This window comes from Rhinolophus sinicus, chromosome 1 (genome assembly GCF_057876585.1).
Source record: "Rhinolophus sinicus isolate RSI-liver-muscle chromosome 1, RSI-T2T, whole genome shotgun sequence".
Taxonomy (NCBI): Eukaryota; Metazoa; Chordata; class Mammalia; order Chiroptera; family Rhinolophidae; genus Rhinolophus; species Rhinolophus sinicus.
In genome coordinates, this window is record NC_142501.1 from 202,287,276 (window position 1) to 202,311,426 (window position 24,151).

General features: G+C 38.6%; 1 protein-coding gene across 3 annotated transcripts in view; it reads right to left on the bottom strand.

The window, feature by feature from the left end:
• SLIT2 (slit guidance ligand 2) overlaps window positions 1-24,151 on the bottom strand; it is a 331,024-nt gene that overhangs the window by 15,676 nt on the left and 291,197 nt on the right. For all 3 annotated transcript variants that reach the window (XM_074321782.2, XM_019743903.3, XM_019743900.3), the window contains 4 exons: window positions 11,572-11,665; window positions 6,681-6,818; window positions 6,330-6,570; window positions 4,568-4,698 (listed from right to left, as the gene is read on the bottom strand). In XM_074321782.2, the coding sequence (XP_074177883.1) occupies window positions 4,568-4,698; window positions 6,330-6,570; window positions 6,681-6,818; window positions 11,572-11,665 (604 nt within the window). The remainder of the gene's footprint in view (window positions 1-4,567; window positions 4,699-6,329; window positions 6,571-6,680; window positions 6,819-11,571; window positions 11,666-24,151) is intronic.

The following is a 24,151-nucleotide window of genomic DNA, read 5'->3' on the forward strand; positions in this document are numbered from 1 at the left end:
TGAACACACAATGTGATTTATAGATGATGTAATACAGAATTGTACACCTGAAATCTATGCAACTTTTCTAACAATTGTCACCCCAATAAAGTTTAATTAAAAATAAATAATGACATGTAAAGTGGACACACATCAAGATTTGAAAATTTGTTTAATAAACAAAATGTTTATTAAACAACTTATGGGAAAGTTGATGGTAGCAGTTTTATTGACGGATTTTGCTATAATGATAGAGAAGGGATATCTTTTGTCAGAGTTCACATTCTAGTAAGTAAGGCCTGAGCAAGGTCCAAAGGATTTGATAAATGCCAGAAAATTAGGAGGAGCAGAGTCAAGGCATGGGACAAATTTCAAGTTGAATGTGAAGGAAAGAAAAAGGTTAAGAGCAACTCCCATCATAGGGGTCTATGATTCCCAAGAAGATGGTGATGCCTCTCAATGAACTGAGGAACGTAACAGGGACACACATTGGGTGAAACAAAGAAAATGAACTCAGTTTTGGAATTCTGAATATATAATCCCAATAGCTACCGTTGTTTACTTATTGGCATGTATTGTTCCAAATATTTTACATGTATCAAATTGTAAAATTCTTACCACAGTCCCACAAAGATGGAACTCTGATTTATTAACCCATTTACCAAGTGAGGCCCAGAGAACTTGCTCAATTAGCTAAAGACACACAGTTAATAGAGAGCAGAGCTGGGACTTGAATCAAAGCAGATGGGCTTTGGAGTACCTGAGCTTTTTTATTACTTCAATTTTTGTTTGAGTGATAAAGACATCCAAATGGCTCAAAACTCAAAACATATAAGATGGTATTCATATAGTAGTCTTGTTTCCACCTCATTCTTTCCTCTGTATCCCTAGTTTGTCTTTATGGAAATAAAAATACATACATTTATTTACGCACCTTTGACACTGCTCTGCGTTACCAGTTTTTTCTTTTGAACCGAGCAATATACCTTGGAAATCTTTCCATGTCATACATACAGAACCTTCACATCACCTCCTTCCCTCCCTTCCTTACCTTGTTTTTAACAGTCCATTCCACTGGGTGGATGTAGCACAGCTTATTTAGCTAGAAACTTGGGTTGTTTCCTAACTTTTGTTTTTACAACCAATGTCGCAGTGAATTACTTTGTGCACATGTCATTTCTATGTCTTCAGGTATATCTGTAGGATCAAGTCCCAGAAGTGGGATTTCCTAGGTCAGAGAGTCAATGTATTTGCAATGTTGACAGATAGTTTCAAATTGCCCTCCATAGAAACTGTAGACAATCTGTACTTTTAATGCTAAATTTTAGGATAGAGGGTACACTTTCCACTCCTCTGCTATACTACAGATATACCAGAAATATTTTCCTGTATTGTTAAAAGGTAGATGAGAAGGGAGACAACTGAGAGAGGCGTGAGGACAGAGCTGAGTTTAGAATTTAATACTCAGACCTTATGGGGTAGGTTCTGTATTATTATTTACAGATATGGATTCTGAGGCAGAGAACGATTAAGCACCTTCTCTAAGTTTATATACTAGTAATTGACCAAGCCTAGATCTAAACACACATCTTACCTACTGTGATTATTACGTGTCCAATGCTAGATTCTCCTATGTATTGAAATAATTTAATTGCTCTCTGTATTTTACCAACGCATTTTTCTATCCCAAGTTGGAATATTAATGTGTTCTATATTTATATAGTGACACATATTAATTGATCAATTAATCAATTAATCTATCATCTCTCTATCTGAAGTTAGAAAAGTATTGCTTCTTTCTTGTACTTAAAGATAATGTAGTAACTTCTCCTGATTGTTGTACCATTAAATAAAGAGTAAGAATTAAATGAAAGCTATGTTTTCCCTGGACCTCAAAAGAGATGCCTCCATTAGATGACCTGCAAGCAGAAACTAGCACCAGAAGTAGCCTTCTGGTTCATCATGAAAAGTGTGCGATGTGATATTATTCCTTTTCGTAAATGTCACAAGATATGCTCTATGTTTGTTAGGCAAAAAATGGTAATGAACATAAACCCAAAATAAGCTCTTTATAGTAAGTCCTCATTTGGATACAATCACTTGGATTTCTATAACTTATATAGAAATATTTTAAGTATATTTTATGTGAACATTCGCTTTAATGTTCACATAAAGCTTTACTATGGTTTCTGAGAGTTCTCTGCTGTTTCATTGCATGAAATAAAACAAAACAAAAAAAATCAAAAAGAAAAATGAACCATAAAATCAATATTCTGAAATCTTTTTATGAGCTGAGTCAAATTGAGGCTATATAATTTAAGGCCTGGCAGTATCTAAAATGTTGGCACGGATTCATCGGCATTTTGAGATGAAATAACGATTGTACTCCACCTGGAAACCAATAATTATGCGTTTGTTTTCATGCTGTAAATATTCCCAAGTGGGTTAGCTCTCCACCAAAAGGATTTATTGAATTCCATTCATGGCTACAATTGGCATCGACTTTCCTGGAACTGCTATGAAGGATCAAATAGGACGTGAAGGCTTTGAAACTCATTGATATATATGTATATAAGAATAATGTCAATAATATCTCCATTTTATGTCCCAGTCAATGCCGACAGATTTGTTGCCAAGCTTGTTTGGCCTATAGAGGCATTTTGTTCACCACATATGGTATTTTTATATAATGTGAATCAATATTTAAAGGAGGGAATATCTCATATTTTAAAGAAATTCAGATTTCTGCCTTTGCTTAAAAAATCTGGAGTCCTGTTCTGTCAAACCAGCATTTTCACATGGCAGCATTCAGGGAGAGCTGAGTAGATGTAACTTAGTCCTGTTTGGACAAAGATTTGCTGTTGATTTACTCCAGGCACAGCCACTCCTACTACCGTGTTTCCCCCAAAATAGATCGGGTCTTATATTAAGGTTTGCTCCAAAAGACACATGAGGGCTTACATTCAGGGGATGTCATCCTGAAAAATCATGCTACGGCTTATTTTCTGGTTAGGTCTTATTTTTGGGGAAACACGGTGTGTTGCCAACAGCAAGGCTATTTGTAACTGAGGAATACCTCTCTGAAAAGTTAGAGCTTTTCTAGAGAAACTGAATGAGAACCCACTATTTTCTTTCAGTTGGTCTGCGTAAGTTAAGTTCCCTGCCTGGAAAACTTGACTGCATGTGACTTTATGACCTGGTTCTAAAATTTGTGATCCTGCTCTATTGCTACATGTGAAGATGTGAGCCAGGTAACATTTTTGCAGGATGGTAGAGTTGGTGTTGAGACCCAATGGAGGGCCCCCAAAGGTTAGTCTTATGCACAAAGCACACTCCCAGCAAAGTTTATGCCCCAACAGTACCATCCCTTTCATATCTCCAGTATATCATCAACATCATTATATTATTCAAAAACTTCCAAAATGAGTAAGATTATCAGGTTCTGTTCCTGAAAGTTTAGAAGAGTGTCTGGCACATAGTACGTGCTCAATAAACATGGGATGCATGAATAGTAACTTCAAATTACTCACTGTTGAGTTTGTCTTGCAGCTGCTTCTCTAGACCTAACCTCCTGCTCTGAGCCCTGGGAGGCTAGCATTGTTTCCTGGCATCGGATTTGGCCAAAGAGAAGCACAGGTGGGAGATTGTTGGGAGGAAGAGAGCGAGGTCTGGGTATTTAAAACCCGGTTCCTTCAGCTTCAGCTTCTAACTATTACATTGTTTTGTACACCTGAAACTAATAACACAAACAAACAAACAAAAAAACCTGAAAACCCAGTTCTTTGCCTGAGGGCTGACGGCCTCCCTCCACTGAAGGTCACAGCTCCTGTCATACAGTCTCCTCTCCACAATTCCTTTTCTCAGCCTGGGTTTCCATAACTGATGCCTCCTTTCACTCCTTCAAGCAAATGGCTCAGAGCAGCATCCCTCTTTTCTAGCCCTAGGTCAATAGGCTATCCCTACCAATCTTTGTAAATTCAGGTATCCCCCTGCTTTTCAAAAGTTTGCTTTTATGAAAGACCTACATTAGCACCTGTTTTCCCTAACCAAAGGAAATCCTAACCAAAGGAGGTTCACTTTTCTGAAAAACGTAGAAATGTGAAACTAGCGCCCAGCGTTTGATTTGCAGCGACCTGCTAGAGAGGTAGCGTGCACCAGAGCAGGGAGAGTGGCCTCGCCAGGCTGCTTCCCTGGGAACTACCCTCAGCATCTCAGCACCCAACCGCCTTAGCTTTGAAAACTGTCTGTGAGCATCTGGGCTTTATCTCAATTGCTTCTGTGCATCTGTTAGCAAGGTGACGTGCCCTAAGGTAACTGCTTCTTTGCTTTCTGCCATTTCGGCTTACGAGAGGTTTCCTAGGAATGCTCATGTTCGATAGGGGGGAAACCTGCAGTCCTCTTATAAATCTGTCCTCCAATGATCCACCTGAAGGGTGCCATCTGTTCTGGCCCCGCCTCTAACACACGGATCGTAGAGTCTGCGGTAGCCAACTTATACCCTCCCCTCCCCACTGCAGAACAAAAGAGGAGAAGCAGCTCTTCCTGAAACAATCCTTTTCACCTTTCCCAGTAACTGAGAGGTCTTCACCTGTAAATGGCGGAAGCCGGGTGGGAGCCGGTGTCGTAGCTGGCACGAACGCGTCCCCGGTACAGCTCCACAGCGAGGTGATCCTTGTCACCCTTATACAGGAGGAGTCCACTGTCCTCATCTGTGGCGATCTAGGAGGAAGCACCCTTGGCATTAGTGAGACGTACCGTCACCCGAACCTACGTCCTCAAAAAGAAACGAGGCTGCTTCGTGAAGAGTGTTTCCTGTAGTTTATGTTTTCCTGTGGCTATGAGAAAATACTAATGTATGTTGAAAAGATGACTTGAAAGATGACCTATTCTATATCAGTTTGTTGCAAATAAATTTATAAAGAACTTTAAAAAGGTTTTTGTTTTTACATATTCAAAAACATATTTTTATTCTCTCTGTAGATATTGGCAATGATAAAGCTTAAAGATGCATGTCCTAGGAAACATACGAAAATAAGGAATTTACGTACATAAGTTATACTTCAGGAAATTAAAGTGGAACGATATTTTCCATGTCATTAGAGTTCACAATATTTAAAGTAAATCAAGCTTTTCCCCTTAGATTTCCAACTATAACTTCTCAGCAGAGAATGATAGAAACTAATCAGAAATAAAATGATCAGGTTTCTAATCTGTTAAAAAGAACAATACATACTTAAGTCAATACCATTGGCTATGATTAGAGAACTCTTTTCTGGAGATTTTCACTTACCTGCCTTTTTTTTTTTTCTTTCTTCTGTAATGGGCTTTATTTATGGCATATGTGAAATGTGACTGCATTGAGTAAGACTGATTTCCATATTTCATATTAAAAAGCAAATTCTTTATAGTTATAGCATGAAAAACAAACAAGGAAATCTCTGTTTTTATCCTGTCTGCTGGCTCTTGGCGGCTTTTGAAGGGCAAGTTCTGTAAATGTTAGGACTCAAGCCTGGACACCACTGGGTACTTCTCAGAACCACCCGCTGTGGCAAATGCTGGAAGGTAGGGAGACAGGCTTTTTAAAGAAGGCATCTGCTTCCAGAGTTCCGTTCCTCCTGATTCTGAAAGAACCCCCTACCCCTCAAAGGAGTGCCAGTGTAAACCCAATAAGGAGTGGGGTCTACAGGAAATAGGCTAAAGCCACTTGAATTTGAAACATTAAAATATTTTGCTTACCAGATAAAACAAACATTCAGCCCTAATTTGCTCCATGTACCCTAAATTTATTATGTCTGATCTTGTCTAACCTTGTCTGCAGGGATCTGGATCATTGGCTCAAAGGTACACGATGATTTGGTGGCAAGATTTACAATAAATGCGTTTGTTAATTTCGTGTCACTTCTTAAAGGTTCAGGTTGAACGGTTAAACTACACTTGCTGAATATTTTGCCAAAGTGTGTTCTGTCTCACCTGCACTCTTCTCAAATGCAGATTTCCTAAGAAAACCCTTCCCCCTGCAGAGTCTAAGCTGCAGAACCATACAAATAAACGAATGAAATGCCTTTACCTAAGCATAAACCAGAGATATATTTTGTTGCTGTGTGTGTGTGTGTGTGTTTCAAACAATCAAGTAATGAACAAAAATACCTGATTCTCATTTGATTCTGAAAAATACAAATGTTGGCAAGAAGATTAAGCTTTTCGCACAAGGAACGATTTTTGTTATTGTGTTATGTAGCCGGTAACTATTTAAGAAATAATATCACTCATTAATTACCATGGATGTTTATGTGTTGAAGCTGAATTTGGCTTAAGAGGAAATCAGCTCTTGCTGGGGCGGGGGATCTTACCTGAAGACTGATGTTCGTTTGAGGCCGAACCTTGGCCGAAGGAATTTGAAGATAAGACTCCTTGTTTACAAAATTCACACTGACCAGTTTTTCACACTTCTCTCCCTGGTAGCCAGGCAAACACTGGCACACTGGCTCATTTATCCTGATGATACACTGGGCTCCATTCTGACAATCAAAATTATCACAGGGACTGGTACGAGGGAGGACCATGGGTGGAGAAAATTCACAGAACAAGCCACTAAGGAAAAAGTAGAAATAATATGTTGATGAGATTTTACTCAATCGCTGATGTGAATTGCGGCCGGTGAGATCTAACTCTACACACAGACGGTGTATTTCTTCTTTTACCTGTAACCGTCAGGGCAGACGCATGTGTAGCCATTCACTGCATCGGTGCAGTGGGCTCCGTTTTTACACTTGTTATCTTGGCAGTCGTCGAAATCAATGTCGCAGTGCTCGCCTATATATCCTGGGGTGCAGTCACATCTGTTGGACAAGCACGGAAATGGTTTCAAACCCAACGGAGCCAAAATAAGTAAGATAGTTGCATTTCCTCTACAAAAAATAGCACGATCTTTAAAAACAAGAACTTATTTAGAACAGGCTCAGAGAGCCCCCAAATTAATAGATGTCTAGAAAGCAGTACTGATCTGGAAAGCATTCCATGGTTTCTCACTGTGATCTACCAGGAGAATGGTGCTTTCTCTCTCGAATGAGATCCAAATAAGAACAGAATCATTGCACCAGGGCACCTCCCTCACTCTCATCCTTCCTTCTATCTTGCTCTCCTACGTTCCTCTTCCCTTCCTCCATTCCTTCCTCACTCCCTCCCTCCTTTCTTTCCCCACTTTACTTGCTGATATTCCTCTACTTTCAGCTCTAATTCATTTGAGCAGCTGACATGATGCAAGTGCTATGTTGTTAAATTTACTAAGAATATTAAGCATATTTTTAAAATAAATGACATTTTTAAGACGTTCTAATAGAGAATGGATTCATTGGAATAAAATGTGTTTTTATGAAACACATGTTAACATTGGATGCCCTAATTCATAATGAATGCAGATAATCATTGTGGTAGAAAGGGGTGCCCTAATGGACTGGGGCAGGGGAACCGATACAGAATCCTGGGGTCAATCTCTTGGACAGCTTTCCATCCTGTTCATGCTGGTGGTGTGGGGGGCAGAAGGGTCTCAGCTGCACTGGTGGGGAAGAGCCAGAGATTGATATACAGCTGACGTTCTCTGAGTACTTCCTCCGTGCCAGACCCTGCCCGAACCACTTGGCTTATATGGATTCACTGAATGCTTCCTATAGCTTTGTGGCATTGGTGATATGATGACTCCACTCTACAGATGAGGAAACTAAAGGACAAGTTGTTTAAGTACCTTACCCAAGGACACTGAGCTCATAAGCGCCATAGCCAGGAACTGAACCCACACAATCTGATAAGACAGCCTGGATTGCTAACCACTACATTATGCTGTTAGATAATTAATTCCTCAGGGCTCTCTTTGAAACCTGTCATTCTCCAGCACTGACCATGGGAATCTCTAGCTATGCCACCAAGGACCCAGGATGCTATAGCCGCCTGAGGGAAAGTGCGGTGGTTTTCGAGCTATGCTCTGTGGAGCTACAGAGGACTCTGGAAACCCTACAGATATGGCCATGGGCTATTTCTGGTAGCTTCCCTCTGTTCTCCCTCTGCCCCCCCAACATTCCCCTGTTGTGATTTATTCGTTTTACACATTGGCCTGCTGTGAGCATTTCTGTTTTGGGTTTAAGAAAGGGTTCACTGATTTAAAAAAACAAAAACAAAAACAGAAAAACAGGGCACTATGGTTTAGCTTTACAGAATTTGGACTGCATCTGAGTTTAGACAGAACGGGGTTGGTTTCCTGGCTTCGTCCTTAAGTGTATGTCATCTTGACTAAGTTACTTAATTTAAATGTTCATTTCCTTCTGTGTAACATATATAGAGTAAAATAATTTCCATCTCATAGGTTTGTTAAAAGACTAAATAGAACACTATCTGTAAAATAATTATCATAGTGTTTGATATGTAATGCATGATCAATAAATGGTAGGTATTTTAAAAATAATTCTATTAAGTCTTTATAATCCTGTAATAGTCTTTATGGTTTAGTCTGTAGTAATTATCCACTTTTCTATTTCAAAGCCATTAGGGTTTAAGTGAATGAGGATAATTAAAAATGCCCAAGTGCATGTGGACATTACTGAATACCAGGGGTTTTGTCTGAAAATGCAAAATTGGGATTTAAGCATTACTGGAGAGCTGATGAATTAAAATAAGGGGGAGGGGAGTGTAACACACAGACTTTCCGCTCTGCATGCATGAATTAAGAAATAAAATGAGCTCACTGCATAAGCATGCTTGCCCCGGAGCCAGTGGTTTTCAAGATAAATCATAACAAAGCAAAGCAAACAAGTCTGAAGTTAAATGGATTCTAAGTGGCCACAGACACTTGCAAAAAGATGGACGAGCACCGGGAAGGGAGCTTCCACGGATGTTAACGTGAGCAGAGCTGCTAAAGTGCTGGGCTTTAAAAGAAAGAAGAAATGCTTTGAAATGCTCTGAATTATTTATCTGAGGAAAGAAATCAAATCAAAGTAAAAGATAAGAGAACGATACAATCACCACAGTGGCTGCCTAAGAGCTATTTTATATTCGCTTCCCTACAAATAACCAGTTTCCAATCCCATTAGAACTTGGAGTCACGTTATGACCAACACTTTTTGCCTTTCTTTTGCTCCTCAAACCTCATTTTAAAACAGGAAGAAAATATTTAATTAGGAATTCCATAAAGTTTGTATTATCAATAAAACCTATCATATTCCCTCTACTCCACTGTCTGACAAGGAGTGAGGAAGAAAGGAAAGCCCATAAAATATACTGTTTAGAAGCCCAAGAGCTGACTAAGTAAGATGCATGCTTGAGAATACTGCTTATGCCATATCGTGGTCTAAAAATATCTTAAAGCAATTTAGGAGATTTATGAGGTATAGAATAAAACAAGAGAAGTAAACCAGCTCTCTTGGCTTAGTAATAAGAAAATGAAGTTAAAGTAACAGCACAATGTGTCCAAATAACATTTGTCTGTAGGAATTTTTCTTTAGCAGCTTCATATGGTTTTGGCTTTTAAGTCCATTTTCTCTTTGCAACTTCCTTTCCCACACTGTGCAATTATTTATAATACGGGCGTAACAGCATATACAATGACTTAACCTGTTTTCTGCTTAATTGTATACATACTGTAAAACAAGCTTACAAATTACTGCTGAAAACAATGGCTTCCCAAATCACCTAACCCATAATTCAGCACGATGTGCTTTTAAGAGTGTGAAATCTAATGGACAGTAATAGAAAATATTGAACTAGGGATTCATGTTTTTGAACATAAGCTCCCTCATTTGTTAATGATTTCCATTAAGTCTTACTAATACTTTATTTTATAATTACAACATATAGTATTCTGTGAAACCGGTGTAGCACACAAGCAGTTGTGGATAACCACCTTCTTTACTGACTAATTTATCTGAGAAATGATAATATATGTTATGTAAGTGATAGACTTTCAGTTTGCCAAATTCAATTGTGGGCAGATCAAAGCCATTAGGAGTTCCAATAATTTACGTACACTATTTAGAGGAACAAAATGCGATACAGAATTTTGTATAAGATATCAGTAAGACTTGCGGGTTTTGCACAGGATTTGAAACTAAAATAGAATGAAAAGTACAATCAAATATTTTCTTTCTCAATAAGGCATCAAATGGAATCGTCAAGTGCTGCAACTGTATCTATATATTTGAAAATGATGGATGGTAAACCAAGTTGCATCCAAAAAATTCTCGAAATAAAGCTTGAGAATAAATATTTTATTCAGATGGATCTTTCCAGGAAGTGGAGGTGTGGTAATCTTGACCCCACCTTCCATCCAATTTAGAATGTTGGATGATGTGTTGACAAGTTTCAATATGTTCGCGTCCTAGCTCAAATCCCATCTCCTCTTCTAAAGCTGTTCTTGACCTCAGTAATTTTTAATTCTCTGAATCCTATGTCAATTAAGCTTGAGTCATTTCACTGAGAAGCTAATGTGAAAGGGAGTAGCTACAAAGCATGACAAAATCATAAGATGACAGTATTGCCATGGACCCATGGCCGCTGCTCAATAAATGTTATGTGAAGGAACAAATGATATTTGTTAGTCGTCTGATGCAAGCACAGCTCAACTCCTGAACTGACCGTGTTATTCCTGAGAATCCAGCTTACCTCCCTTAACAAACCAACTGTAATGTTAATAAACTACACAACTTCTTACAGGTAACCTGTGCTAGAAAAATCACCCAGCTGGAAAGAGTATAGCCAGGCTTCAGCTCTGCCAATGAGTAATCTTGAGATCTTTGGACAGCCACTGATCTCTGTGGGCCGTGCTTTCCTCCTGTTTCAAAGGAAGAATTTGGACAAGATGCTTTCTGAAGGACTGCCATCTCTAACAAGAGTAGTTGATAGTAAGAGACCCTTAAAATATTTCAGGATTGTGGCAAAGGAGTGATTTAACTTGCTATCAAATACATTTCAGGAAGAGTCCTGTGGAGGACCTAACAAATGATATTGAAGTTCTGAGTTCACCTGAGGGAGCCCTCTATCTAGAGAGACAGTGTGCTTTACCATCCCACACAAGACATGTGTAAGGGAAGGTAATTAATAATTACACAGATAGCAGGCATAGGCGTGGACTGTCCCGGGGCCACCTGGGACATATGGTCACTCTATCTTCCGCCCCTTGGACAGTTAAAAGTACTGTTGTTGCAGATTAACACATTTGCAGTTAAATTAAATTAACCTTCCTATTTTACCACAGACTGACATTCAGATAATAAAACACCTAGTAGGTATTACAAATTTATTTGGCCTTCAAATAAATTTAGGTAAATACAGTCAAAGCCTACTTTATTTCATACATGACTTCCCAGGAAGAGTCATGGTGGAACAAAAGGAAACACTCTCTTTGGTTTTACTGATTGTTACTGTACTAAGAAAAAACTCCACGGTGTATATGAATGTTTACACAAATGCCACTGACACTAGAATCTGTGCCTTTAATCGTGAGCAAAGGTGTGAAGGTAGGTCCTGAAAGGAGGGTGGAGAAGAGAGCTTCCTTAGAGAAAGTCGCCTCGCCCCCACGCGTGAGCTCCGAGGCTGCCCCTGACTCACTTGAATCCCTTTGGTGTCAGGATGCACTTGGCGTCGTGCTGGCAGGGGTTCAGGTCTTGAGCGCAGAAGTCCAGCTTCTCTTCGCACAGTTCACCTGTGAACATGGAAAACAGTGTTAGTTCACAGAGAGGGTGATAGGCTGCGTTGTGGGCCTTAGAGGTCGGCCCCGCTTGTGAATTAATAAAAAAAAATCAAAAAAAAAAAAAAAAATCATAGGACAGGGAAGCAGAAGATCGGAAATTCTGGTTGTGTTGCTAAATAGCCTTAGGATTTGGGACAATATGGCCTGACTAGCATGAGGCCTTTTAGGATATACTGTTGGAATTAGGAAAAGGCAATCTGAATGCATTTCATTTCTATTTTTATGTTTATTTTATTTTGGACGTTTTAGTGAGGTATAGTATATACCCACAGGATAAATGAATAGCTAATGAATTATTCACAAACTAAACCCACTCGTGTAGTCAGCATCCACCTCCAGAAACTGACCATTTCCCAGCTTCCCAGAAGCCTGACCCCAAGGGTAAGTAACCACTATCTTGGCAGGATGGATTAGTTGTGCCTGTTTTTGAGCTTAACTTAAGTACAATCATTCAGTATGTACTCTTTTATGTCTGGCTTCTTCTGTTTTATGTTTGAAAAAATAATCCTCAAACCTTCATAGTCTCCAAGGTCTTATAAGTCTAGAATAAAATATTTTTTCCTCTTATGACTTATTGCAACAGCTCAAGAGGATACTCCTTAGCTATATCCACGAAGACAGACAGAAAAAAGCAAAAGGGGAATCAATTTAGAGAAAATATACCTTTTTTCTGAGTATCAGCTAGCTCATAAAGAATAATTATTATCAATAAATGAGAGCTGAAAGCATAACCATGCAGCTTCTAGACACACTCTGTTGAATTGCATGTCTGACTGTCTCTTAGGAAATATCTTCAGATATAAATAACATGGTTATATTTCTTCTTTAGATATATTAGGCCAAGTTTGAATTTCAGTAAGAAGACTTTCCCAATCATTGTGTGCAATATTAAGGGGACTGGAAGAATATAAAATAAAAAGTTATTTTCTATCTTACTTCTAAACTACTTTTGAATTGTTTCAGTGACACATCTAAAGGCTGTTCTTTTCCAAGAAACTATTAGGCTGGTGCAATAGTAATTGCGCTTTTTGCAATTATTTTTAACCTTTTAAACCACAACTACTTTTGCACCAACTTAATATTAGAACTTTTATTTGAAGTGTGTGGCTTTAAACAACATTGGTCAAAATATCAGAAGTTTGCAGCACATCCCTTGGTTACAAGACTGTCCTTTTAGGAAGACTTTGCTAATTGGTAGAAGTAGTCACTTAACAACCGAATGTGGCATATTATTTACACTTCAAGGATCTTTTTCTATGATGCAAATACATAAATATACTCATCTAAGTATTCCATCAATTTGGTGTATGATAAGCTTGGTTTCTTTTTCTGTATCCTAAAGTAAACGAATTGCACTGAAAGTCTCACATATTTCTTCTACAAGAAGGCTTTCTGGGTCTACCTCTGTGATACAAAAAGGTTTTAACATATACAGAATGAGCTATTTTTAAACCGGGTTTATTTAAAGCTTTTCATTTTCAATTAGTATTACTTTAAGTAATATACCTTGATGGAATTTATTCGTTATAATTTATCAGCCTACCGTGATGAAATATCACTTTCAGTTTTCTAATCAAATCTATTTGGTTGGATCCAGGCTGTTGACAGTAGTCTATATCCAGGCAGTTTGTTAAAAAATGATGCCAGAGAAGGACCACTTAAGATATAAAGGTCATGGTATGTATTTTTCACTTTATACTCAAATAAGAAATTGTTTTAAAAATGGCAAGAAAGGTGGACCTGTTTTATTTCTTATTCACTTTGATCTGATCCAATCCAATCCAGTTAAGCCAATCTAAACAGCAGTGCATAAGGGTTTACTCTGTGATGTTCTGTGCTAGACTGGGGAGCTACACACATGGATGTCATAGGCTCTGCCCTCAGTCAGCTCCCAATGGACCAGCACAGAAAGTCTGAGCCAGAGTCAGAACATGGAGAGAGAACTTCAGCTCTAAAAGAAGGCAAGCAAGTCCACACGTTACTGTCTACCGAGTATGTCTCTATAAACTTGATGTGGAAAGAAGAGAGAAAGGAGATGGTTCTAAGAAACTATTGGCTCAACAGATTGCCACATCTGTAATCACAGTTTTAAGACTAAGTAAGCACACCAACTTGAAGAGCTACATCAATGTCAAGTATTTCTTACCTTATAAGGAATCTATCTTATAAGAATAGCATAGAGGCAAAACGTAACCATTGCTAACGTTGTGCATGGTTAGCTCTTTGTGACTATTACATAGCTACACATTTCTCGCTGGTAAGATTGGTTGATTACTTCAAAAAGGACTTGTCTACCTTTAAATATCACCGACTATTAAAATACTAACAATATCACAGAAGCATTCTCTGCATCCCATTGAGAGCTGTATGCTGGCATGTATGCCTTTATATCTTTCTAGAATAGGGTGAGGAGACATACTGAAATAGGAGTTATTGAAACAAAGATTCATGCTTTCTAAGGCGAAAACTCTATTTTCTTGACCTATATTCAACTTGGTTTTCATTTTAGCCTTTGGTATTTTTCGGTTTAATTTTTATGTAATAATTAGTCGCTCATCATGAATAATACAGAGCTATGCTCTTTCCTCCAAACAAACTTTAAATTTTCCTTCACCACAAATAAATGTTCCCATTGGACTATTTCTTTAATTTGGTCTAACTATATTGGATTCTGCTGTATTGGGGGGAAGGCAGCTTTTAAAGTTCAAATAGTGTCCCACGGTGGTCAGTGGTGAAACCTGGGAGTTCAATATAAGATGGGAAACCACCACAATGAGATATCACCTCACCCCAGTTAGAATGGCTATGATCAACATGACAAATAGTAACAAGTGTTGGAGAGACTGTGGAGAAAAAGGAACCCTCATACACTATTGATGGGAATGCAGACTGGTGCAGCCACTATGGAAGGCAGTGTGGAGATTCCTCAAACCATTAAGAATAGAATTACCATATGACCCAGCAATCCCTTTCCTGGGTAGCTACCCTAAAAATCTGACGTTTATTCATAAAGACACGTGTGCTCCAATGTTCACTGCAGCTTTATTTACGGTGGCCAAGACATGGAAACAACCAAAATGTCCCTCAATAGATGAATGGATAAAGAAGTTGTGGTATATATACACAATGGAATACTATTCGGCGGTAAGAAAAGATGAAATGGTACCATTTGTGATAATGTGGATGGATCTTGAGATTATTATATGAAGTGAAATAAGTCAGACAGAAAAAGTCAAGAACCATATGATTTCACTGATATGTGGTATATAAAACTGAAAACATTAAAGAACAAGACAAAGAAATGAAGAAACAAAAACTCATAGACACAGACAATAGTTTGATGGTTATCAGAGGGTAAGAAGGGAGGAGGGTGGTAGATGAGGGTAAAGGAGATCCAATATATGGTGATGGAAAGAGAACTGACTCTGGTGAACACACAATGTGATATATAGATGATGTATTACAGAATTGTATACCTGAAATCTATGTAACTTTACTAACAATTGTCACCCCAATACATTTTAATTAAAAAAAAAAAAAAAGATGGGAAACATAGCAAGCCTTAAAGACAATGCAGAACTTGATATCTACTTCTCAACCAGTAAAGGAAAACTGGACATTTGAAAGTTTCATTGGTTTTTCCAGAAAGAATGGAAACAAAATATACTAAGAGTAGTGCACTTATATGCTTTTAGTCACTATTGAAAAATTTCTCCCAAATCTCATAGTATTGAGAGGACATTATTATACAATTTTCCTTTTCTTCTACTTTCTTTTTTCTTTTTTGGTATATGTGTAGTCAGAGCAAGTCTTGAGTTAGTGGGAAAATCAGGGGGAAAAAATAGAAGATAAGGCATCTGAACTGCTTTTTTAATGGTCCAAGGACTGCCTGAAATATCATCATGGCTGTCTCCCTTCCTGAGATTATGAAGTGTGCAGTGACAGAAAGAAAAGGTGGGAATGTTCTTTTTATACTGCACATAATTAATTTTGTGATGTATTATCCTCTGAGCGGGTCTTTATATAGTTTTAAATAAGGTGTGTGTGTGTTTTTTTTCAATTACAGTTGTCATATGATATTATGTTAGTTTCAGGTGTACAACATAGTGATTAGACATTCATATAACTTGTGAGGTGATCACCTTGATTAATCTAGTACCCATCTGACATCATAGTTATTATAATATTATTGACTATAGTCCTTATGCTTTACCTTACATCCCTGTGACTATTTTATAACTACCAATTTGTACTTATTAATTCCTTCCCTTTTTTCACCCATCCCCCAAAACCCCCTCCCATCTGGCAACCGTCAAAATGTCTTCTGTATCTATGAGTTTGTTTCTGTTTTGTTTGTTTATTTATCTTTAGATTCCACTTATAATTGAAATCATATGGCATTTTTCTTACTCTGTCTGACTCACTCCACTCTGCATAATACCATCTAGGTCCATCCACGTGGTTGCAGATGGCAAGATTTCATTATTTTTTATGGTTGAGTAATATTCCATTGTATATATGTACCACCTCTTCTTTATCCAGTCATCCTTTGATGGACACCCAGGTTGCCTCCTGGGTGTCCATATTTTGGCTATTGTAAATAATGCTGCAATGAACACACATGTTTATATTTTTAACATGGCATCAGGAAAGATAAGTCAGCCTACTGGAGTGGTAACGGCTAATGAGTTTGAATACAGGTTAAATTTCAGTGCCCACGAACTCCTCAAAAGATAGGGATTTAGATAAACCTTGATTCCATGCTTTCACTCCAATCCACTCCAATAAATCCCAAGAAACCTTATTTATTTGCTCTCTGCCCTGGACCCTTAAAGTCCCCAATGACAAAGCAATAGCATGGCACACAATGGTTGCCTGGCATTGTGCTTTCACTTTTGATCAGATGAGTAAATTAGTTGTCCTTATGCTTCCAGTTTTCAGCTTTTTTATTGAAGAAAAACTAAAAAGGTGTATGTGTATGTATGCATATGTGTCGGGAGTCTGTGTTTTCTAGAAGAAATAAAGAATGGCAGACTAGGGAGCCTATTGTTACCTCTTCAGAATTAACAGAGGTTAGTGAATGATGCACTATAACTTGTGAAGAAAAAGCACCACGTATCCAACGTGGAGATGTCTTTTTAGTAAGAAAGTGAAATCTACTTGTTGGGTCACTTTTTCCTGATTGTGTCTGTCAGGTAAGCATGGCAGAGGGAAGGAGTGCAAATGGCCAAGATCTACAGTTACCCTAGTATGAGCTGTGAGGGGGCAAGGCAAGAGTGATGCCTACTTCCCTAAAAGGGTCTGACTCTGCAAAGCACACTCTTGAGAGAGAGATATAATTCGTTATTTACTGAACACCTGTAAAAGATGGTTTGTCTGAAGAGTCGATGTAGCGGTAATGGGACCATACATCCTGGCTTGCTCAGGACAGCCCTGCTTGACACCTGTTGTCCCAACATAATTATAAATAGGGTCCCCATGTACTCATAGAGATGCCCTGATTTGGGTGATAACTTTTATGGCCATCTTGTAGGTGGAGCAGTAAAAGCTGAATCATTAGAGTTAAAGCTCTGTTTGGAGTGAAGAGTGAGTGGGCATAAAGTGAGAAATCCTAAGGAGAAACGATTCATTGGGTGAGATGACATTTGGGTTGCTGAGTTACTGCTTGGAGTGGACTTCTGCGACTTACTCGATATAAAATAGTAGACTGCTTGCACAAAGTGAACTATTTTATTGTTTTGGGCCCCAATTCCTCATCGGTAAAATGAGGTTGTGGAATTGAAGTTGTGCAAGGTCAACTGTGGGTGCCTAAAAAGTCTTTTAAAAGTGCTTGTAAAGAGACAGATAATGCAGATGGCAAGTTAGCACCGGGAGAGCCTCATGCACAGCTGTACAAAACAACATTATTGCATTCAATGGTCAAAACAAAGTGCCAACATTTTCCCAGCCCCCCTGAGGTATCAAAATTGTGAATATTATTGCAATGAGGCAGAAATCTCAATGCCCTTGATGGTTCTTATGGGAAATAGGAGTGGCCTTGCCTCCTGCTTCATTTCAGATCGGTGAACCCACCTGATTTTAATGTTCCTTCCTTTGTAAACACAAGGGGCCTTTCCTTTTATCTCCATTTGTACTTCTGGTACCTTACGTTACCTTTCTGTTTACATTTCTTATTACCACGCTTAAGTGAAATAGTCTAGAACTGTTCTACACACCTCTTCCATGATACCCAAGGAATGATCTCCCCATGATTTTTTCTAATGATTCTGAGAGCAAATCAGATCTTTAACGTCACCATATATTTTTAGTGCCAACCATGTATGAGGACCCGTGTTAATGCTCGGAGTATCATAATGGTGAATCAAAACAACAAAAGAGGATATTCCTTTTCTCATGGTGCTGATACAGGAGAGGAGGAGAAAGATACTGATCCAATAATTTCACAAGTAACTATACATTGCGTGTGTGATGACTGCCGAGCAGAAAACTGCCATGATGCTCTAGGAGAGGGACTGCCTGGGAGGGAGGTTTTTCTCAAGAAGTGAGACTGGGACGTGACGATGAGGGGCAATGAAGGGCAGCAGCAGGGGCTCCTTGCACGAGGTGACAGGGAGAGTATGAGGTCTGAGGGACTGGGAGTGAGCCCAGGAGAGCATGGTGCCAGAGGAGGCCACAGAAGCGGGCAGGGGCCATGTGATAGAATGTCTTTACTGTATGAGCAACGGGTACCAGTGAACGGTGTTAAGCGGGAGGATGGCCAGACGACATCTATACTTTGAAAAGAACGTTCTGGCTCCAGTAAAGGCAGATACAAATGGACATGAGAGGTGACTGAGCTTGCACTCACTCAGGTGGCAGTAGAGGAGATACGCATGGCATTGAGAGATGTTTAGGGAGCAAAATAGAAATTTGTGATGGGTTGGATGGTGGGCTGTTGAGAGAGGGAGCTGTCTGGGGCTTCTAGGTTTCTGGCATTTATTTTTGGAAGTACCTTTTAGCACTGTAGAGAACACTGAAAGAAGGCCAAGTTTTTTGGTGCAAAGATGAAGAGTTTTAAATATAGTGATGTGGTGTTATGGGTTGAATCGTGTCCTCCCGAATAAAAGATATGTGGGAGTCCTCCAGTACCTCAGAATGTAAACTTATTTAAAGATACCTCTTTATAGAGACAATCAAGTTAAAATGAAATCATTAGGCTGGGTGGGCCCTAATCCAATATGGCTGATGTTCTTGTAAAAAGGGGAAAATCTGGCACAGAGGGAAGATGATATGAAGAGAGAGAGGACTAAGGGGAGCATCTACAGGCCAAGTAGAGAACCTGAAACAGATGCTTCCCTCACAGTCCTCAAAGGAACCGACTCTGCTGACACCTTAATTTCAGAATTCTAACCTCCAGAGCTGTGAGACAATTACATTCCTGCTGTTTCAGCCACACTGTCTGTGGCACTTTGTTATAGTAGCACTAGCAAACCAATACAGGTGGTAAATTCTAAACTATTGGGGGTTTAGATCAGAGAGTAAAACTTTTAACTTATGCCACTATTTCTTTCTTTTCCTTCTTTTCCCTTCCCTTCCCTTCCCTTCCCTTCCCTTCCCTTCCCTTCCCTTCCCTTCCCTTCCCTTCCCTTCCCTTCCTTTCCTTTCCTTTCCATCTTCCTTCTTTCTTTTTATGGCTCTTTCCTTTCTTAATTCCATGTGGCTGTCCACTCCTGTGCCTGAAATTTCTGTTCTAGTCTCTGAGCTTCTCTAAGAGACTCTGTAATAAACGATGCTCAAGAAAAGGGAGTAGCCCGTGACCATGGCCTCAGAGCTTCCAAAGAGTCAAGGACTGAACAGAGCACAGCACAGTAGTTTAGTTTTACGTTTACTGCTGGTGCCAGAAGCCTCTCTGCAAAGCACTGTGAGTCTTGGTTGGCTTTGATCAATCAACCCTCAGCTCTCTACTTAAGGGGAGCTGGTATTAACAGTTAGGTTTGCAGGATGGGCTAACCAAACAGTATGGAAGATTCCCCTTCCATTAGGATATTAAGGTTACAAAGGCAAGAGAACCACAAACTGCTATGCCTTAGGGGGAGAAAAATGAGTCCAATGCCTTGTTCCATCAACTTCACTATAAAGTTGGGGATTGGCTTGAACTTTGAATAACAGCTGGACTTATTAATAACCATTTATGTCTATATTATCCTTAGTTATAAAAATAATAATCTTGAAAGTGTTTTACTAATGTAAATTATGTCAAAGACATCAAACTCAGAAGTAAAGAATATTGAATCTTGTGACAAATATGATTTACATTTCCCTCCACTAAAATATGCAAATGTCATGAACAAGATTTTTCTTTTAACAATTCTGATTTAACTTATGGCATTGTTAAAATTCTTATTTCTTAACTTTGGCAAATTGATGAATAAGGAAAATATTATATAGCCCATGGGAGTTGACATGAACTTTTTCCAAAAACTAGTAACAGTGTAAAAGGAAATCAGCCACTTATTATAGCATCCATTTATATGTCCTCTGAAATGAGAGGACATATATTTGACAGAAATAAACAGGTGCTTCAGTTTAATCATTTCCATAATACAATGTTGGGAGGAAATACTTGGAGCTCAACCCAGCAAATGATTAAAGGGTAAATATGGAAAATGTCCTTACCCTGGAGGTTACAATCTGGAAAATTTAGAGAAGATCGATGCCTAATTTTGAAATACCCCTTAAGCTGCATTTAGATAACTATGGGCAGCATTCTGGCCTGGAGACTGGCTGAATGACTTATTATTACTTTTATTTATTATTGAAAACTATACTGCACAGTCCCCAAATTCATTATTACCCCAAAGGGATTTGTTCCCTTTGGAAACTGTGCTAATCAGAGAGAGGCAATTTTTGAAGCGCTATTAGATGGATGATTAATTGCTTCCTATCTACCAAGAAATTTGGGCAACAGCATGTCTCGCGTAGGCTTATTCAGTCCTCAAAGCCTGCTTAGCAGAAAAGAGGTTGGTCATTTTGTCCATGGGTTAGGATTTCTGGAATTTTCTAGTTCAAATCCCGCTGTTTAAAGTATTCATTTGTTTTACACTAATGGAGACATAGGAAAGGGTAGATTTGCATCAATAAGTATCTCATTTCAATCTTCCCAAAAGTTGGCCCTTTAAATTCAGCTCAGGCATGTTTATCTACAACAAAACGAATTTTAGATATGGGTACATGGAGTTGCTGGAACACGTAACTGTTGCTAGTTTCTGCTAATGTAGCCAGATTAATTTCTTTCTCCGCGCCCATTCTGGGCTCTTGGGTGTATGGAGGGGGTGGGGAGGGTTCTGTGGATGTCACCGCAGCGGATGTTCTTGTTCCTGTTCATAAATTGTACCAAACTAGTTTTTTGTTTTTTATTTTTTAATAAAAAAGGATCATTGATATTGATAATAACAGAAAGGGAACTTATGACAGCAATCTGAATAACTGGACCAGAATTCTAGTGTTAAACTTAATCTGTTATGACATTTTAAAATATACTTGTAATAGAGGAGGAAGTCTGGTTGAATTCCTGACAGAATCCCCAGGACACAGATTTTTGGAGGGTCAAATGCATCATTCTTCAAATATTTGTATTTTGAGCTCTTACTTGGTTCAAGGAAATCCTGAATAAATGGTACTAGTTTTACTCTTCTTGAATTGGCACAGCAAGCGAAAAGAACAAAAAACAACCTATTGGGTCAAATAAATGAGATTTAATTTCTTCAAAGTTTACTACTTGAAGGCAGGGGGTAAATGCCTCTATTTATGTGTTTGGACCTTTCATTCTCATGGCATTAACTAGCAAATCATCTGGCACAAACTAGACTTGTTTGATGGCTGTTGAAAAATGTGAAAGATAATATTTATTTGATTGCTTTTCCAATAAAAAAAATACTTCTTAAATGATTATGAAGGATACCAGGATGGCATAAGGCATGATGTAGAGAAGCAGAGAGAATATGAGAAAACTGGTAGCAACTTGTGTTCTGCCATCCCAGCCTGAGGTGCACCCGTGCAGGCTGGACTAGGTGGGTAGCCTGTTGACCCAGACATTCCTACCATCTCATCTGCCAAATAATGACAATCCCAAGGAAATGGAGAGGATGAACCCGGGAATCAAGGAAGTGTGAGAGTAAGCACTGAAGTGGCATGTTTGAGAAAGGTTAAGATAAATGGGCCTTAATGACGCTCATTACCAAATTTTAAATATCCCATCCAATTCTTAGGAAAAATATTGTAGGTTTCCCATTTGTATTTATTCATGTAAGGGAAAACTTTCTCTCTCCTTTCATAGGCGGGGCAACGCAGGAGGGAGATGGAGAAACAGTAGAGGGTGGACACAGCTGATGGGATTGTGGGAGTCATCCCAGGACAGATCCATTGAATCGGACTGGGAAAAAAAAAAAAAAGAAAAAAAAAAGTATTTCTGCTTTCTCTCCTTTTGCTGAGCCAAGCTAGAACTATTTGTTACATACTCTGCTCAAGGTTTTAATCCCAAACTCCAGACCAGATTCCGGTGGGCAGAGGCCTAGTTTCCAATCTGAATATTTAGTATCTTTATCCCAATTGGCTTTCTTTATTCCATCAGAAAGAAAAGAGTTACATATGAACCATGTGTATCTATTTCTTATTTTTCAAAAAGAGCCAAATCTTTCTGAAGATGATTCCTTTTAAAATTCAGAGGCTTTCTTCATTGTGTTCACTACCCTGAAATTTGTCCTAGCCACTAGAAATGATTAACTGCCCTTCACAATATGATCAATAAGCAATCCAGATCACACCCACTTCTCTAAACTTAATGAAATCCTGTTATTAGTAGAGAAATACAGGGACCTGATCTTGAGGGACTGTGAATTCCTGAAGCTATGTTAGCCACTGATAAATGTCCTCTTGGTGCCAAAAGTATGCAAAACAGGACACGTGCACACGGGGGACATGGGCACAGAGTAACCTTATGACATAAAGTTAATTGCAATTCAAAATAGGAAGGCTCCAGAAAACATGCTGTAGATGTGGCTAAGAAGATGTTTCCAACAACAAAAAAATCGTTTTATGTTCTCATTTTTGCCCTTAATGATATAAAATGGATGGCTCCACAATGCCTGTTTGCCAGCGAGTTTAATTAGTCTCCATACAGATAGGAGTGTTTCTCTTTACAAACTTGCAAAGTAACTATATTATGATGTTAACTTTCTTGGGATATGAGGAACGATCGCTTTGTACTGGTGATCTAACTGACCTAGTCTGAACTTGCAGGGAAGACCAAAGCCAAAGACAAGGGTAGACAAGGGAAATGTTTGATGCATTTTTGTATCACTTCCAATGCTGACTACAGTGTCCTGCGGAAGGTATTTGGTCAGTAAATATCTTTTGAACTTTTAAAATGGAAACTCTTACCTCCACAATCAATAAACAAAAAAGGAGGTGTTTTTTAGTATTTCTTCATCGGAGCTAAATCATGGAGCCAATTCCAACAGCTACTGAAACTGCAGAAATATTTAAACTCGTTTTTAAAATAAATAAATCCAAATTAGAATGAATAAGTCTTGGTGAAGCCAAACTGTCAATGGGCCCTGCCTATTAACTGAAGAGCAAAAGGAATCTTTAAAGCGTTTTCTGAGAGTCAAAGGCATTTGAGAAGGCTTTGAAAGGTTGGAAGATGGGTGTAAACCACACAGTATCACTTAGCTGCCAAAGCATTCTCTTTAGTTAAAACAGACTGCAGGCTGCAACTATACTGACTTGATAAAAAGCCCTCATACACATCGAGGCAGAATTAATAACAGAAGGAGTCACTGTGATTACAATATCATGAAAATCCAAAAGTATACACAAAACCTAAAAATACAGCCAAAACTAAGAGTTCTTCAGAGTTTAATATTTCCTTACATTTCAAAACAGAGTAAGGGGATAAAGAGAATCAAAGACTTATCCATAAATAAAGACTTTGAAGTGAGTATAAAAAATAACAAAATAATAATTTTTCAAAAGGAGTCCTGAAATATATGGGAAAAGAAATTTCCTTCACACATATAATTTCCCTTAGGTGGGATATTCTGTATCAAAATTCCTGTAAGAATTCTTATGCCATCAGGAATGGCATCGGATCATCTAAACCATGTCACTATAGCGATAATGGCTGGAATTACATGATGCAAAACTTAACACCTGTCATACAGGGCAGCCCCTGATATTTCTGGAGTATAGACATATACTATTTTGAAGTGTTTTCCTATACATTCTTCCATGCTATTCTGAAAAACCTATGTGAGGTGGGACAGATGCCACTATCTTCGTTTCACAGAAGAAAAAACAAAACAAACAAACAGAAAAACACAAAACTGAGAGAGGTCCCAGAGTTGAAAAATATTAGCGCCAGGATGAGAAACCCAAGCTTTTCCCATTAGCGACACAAAT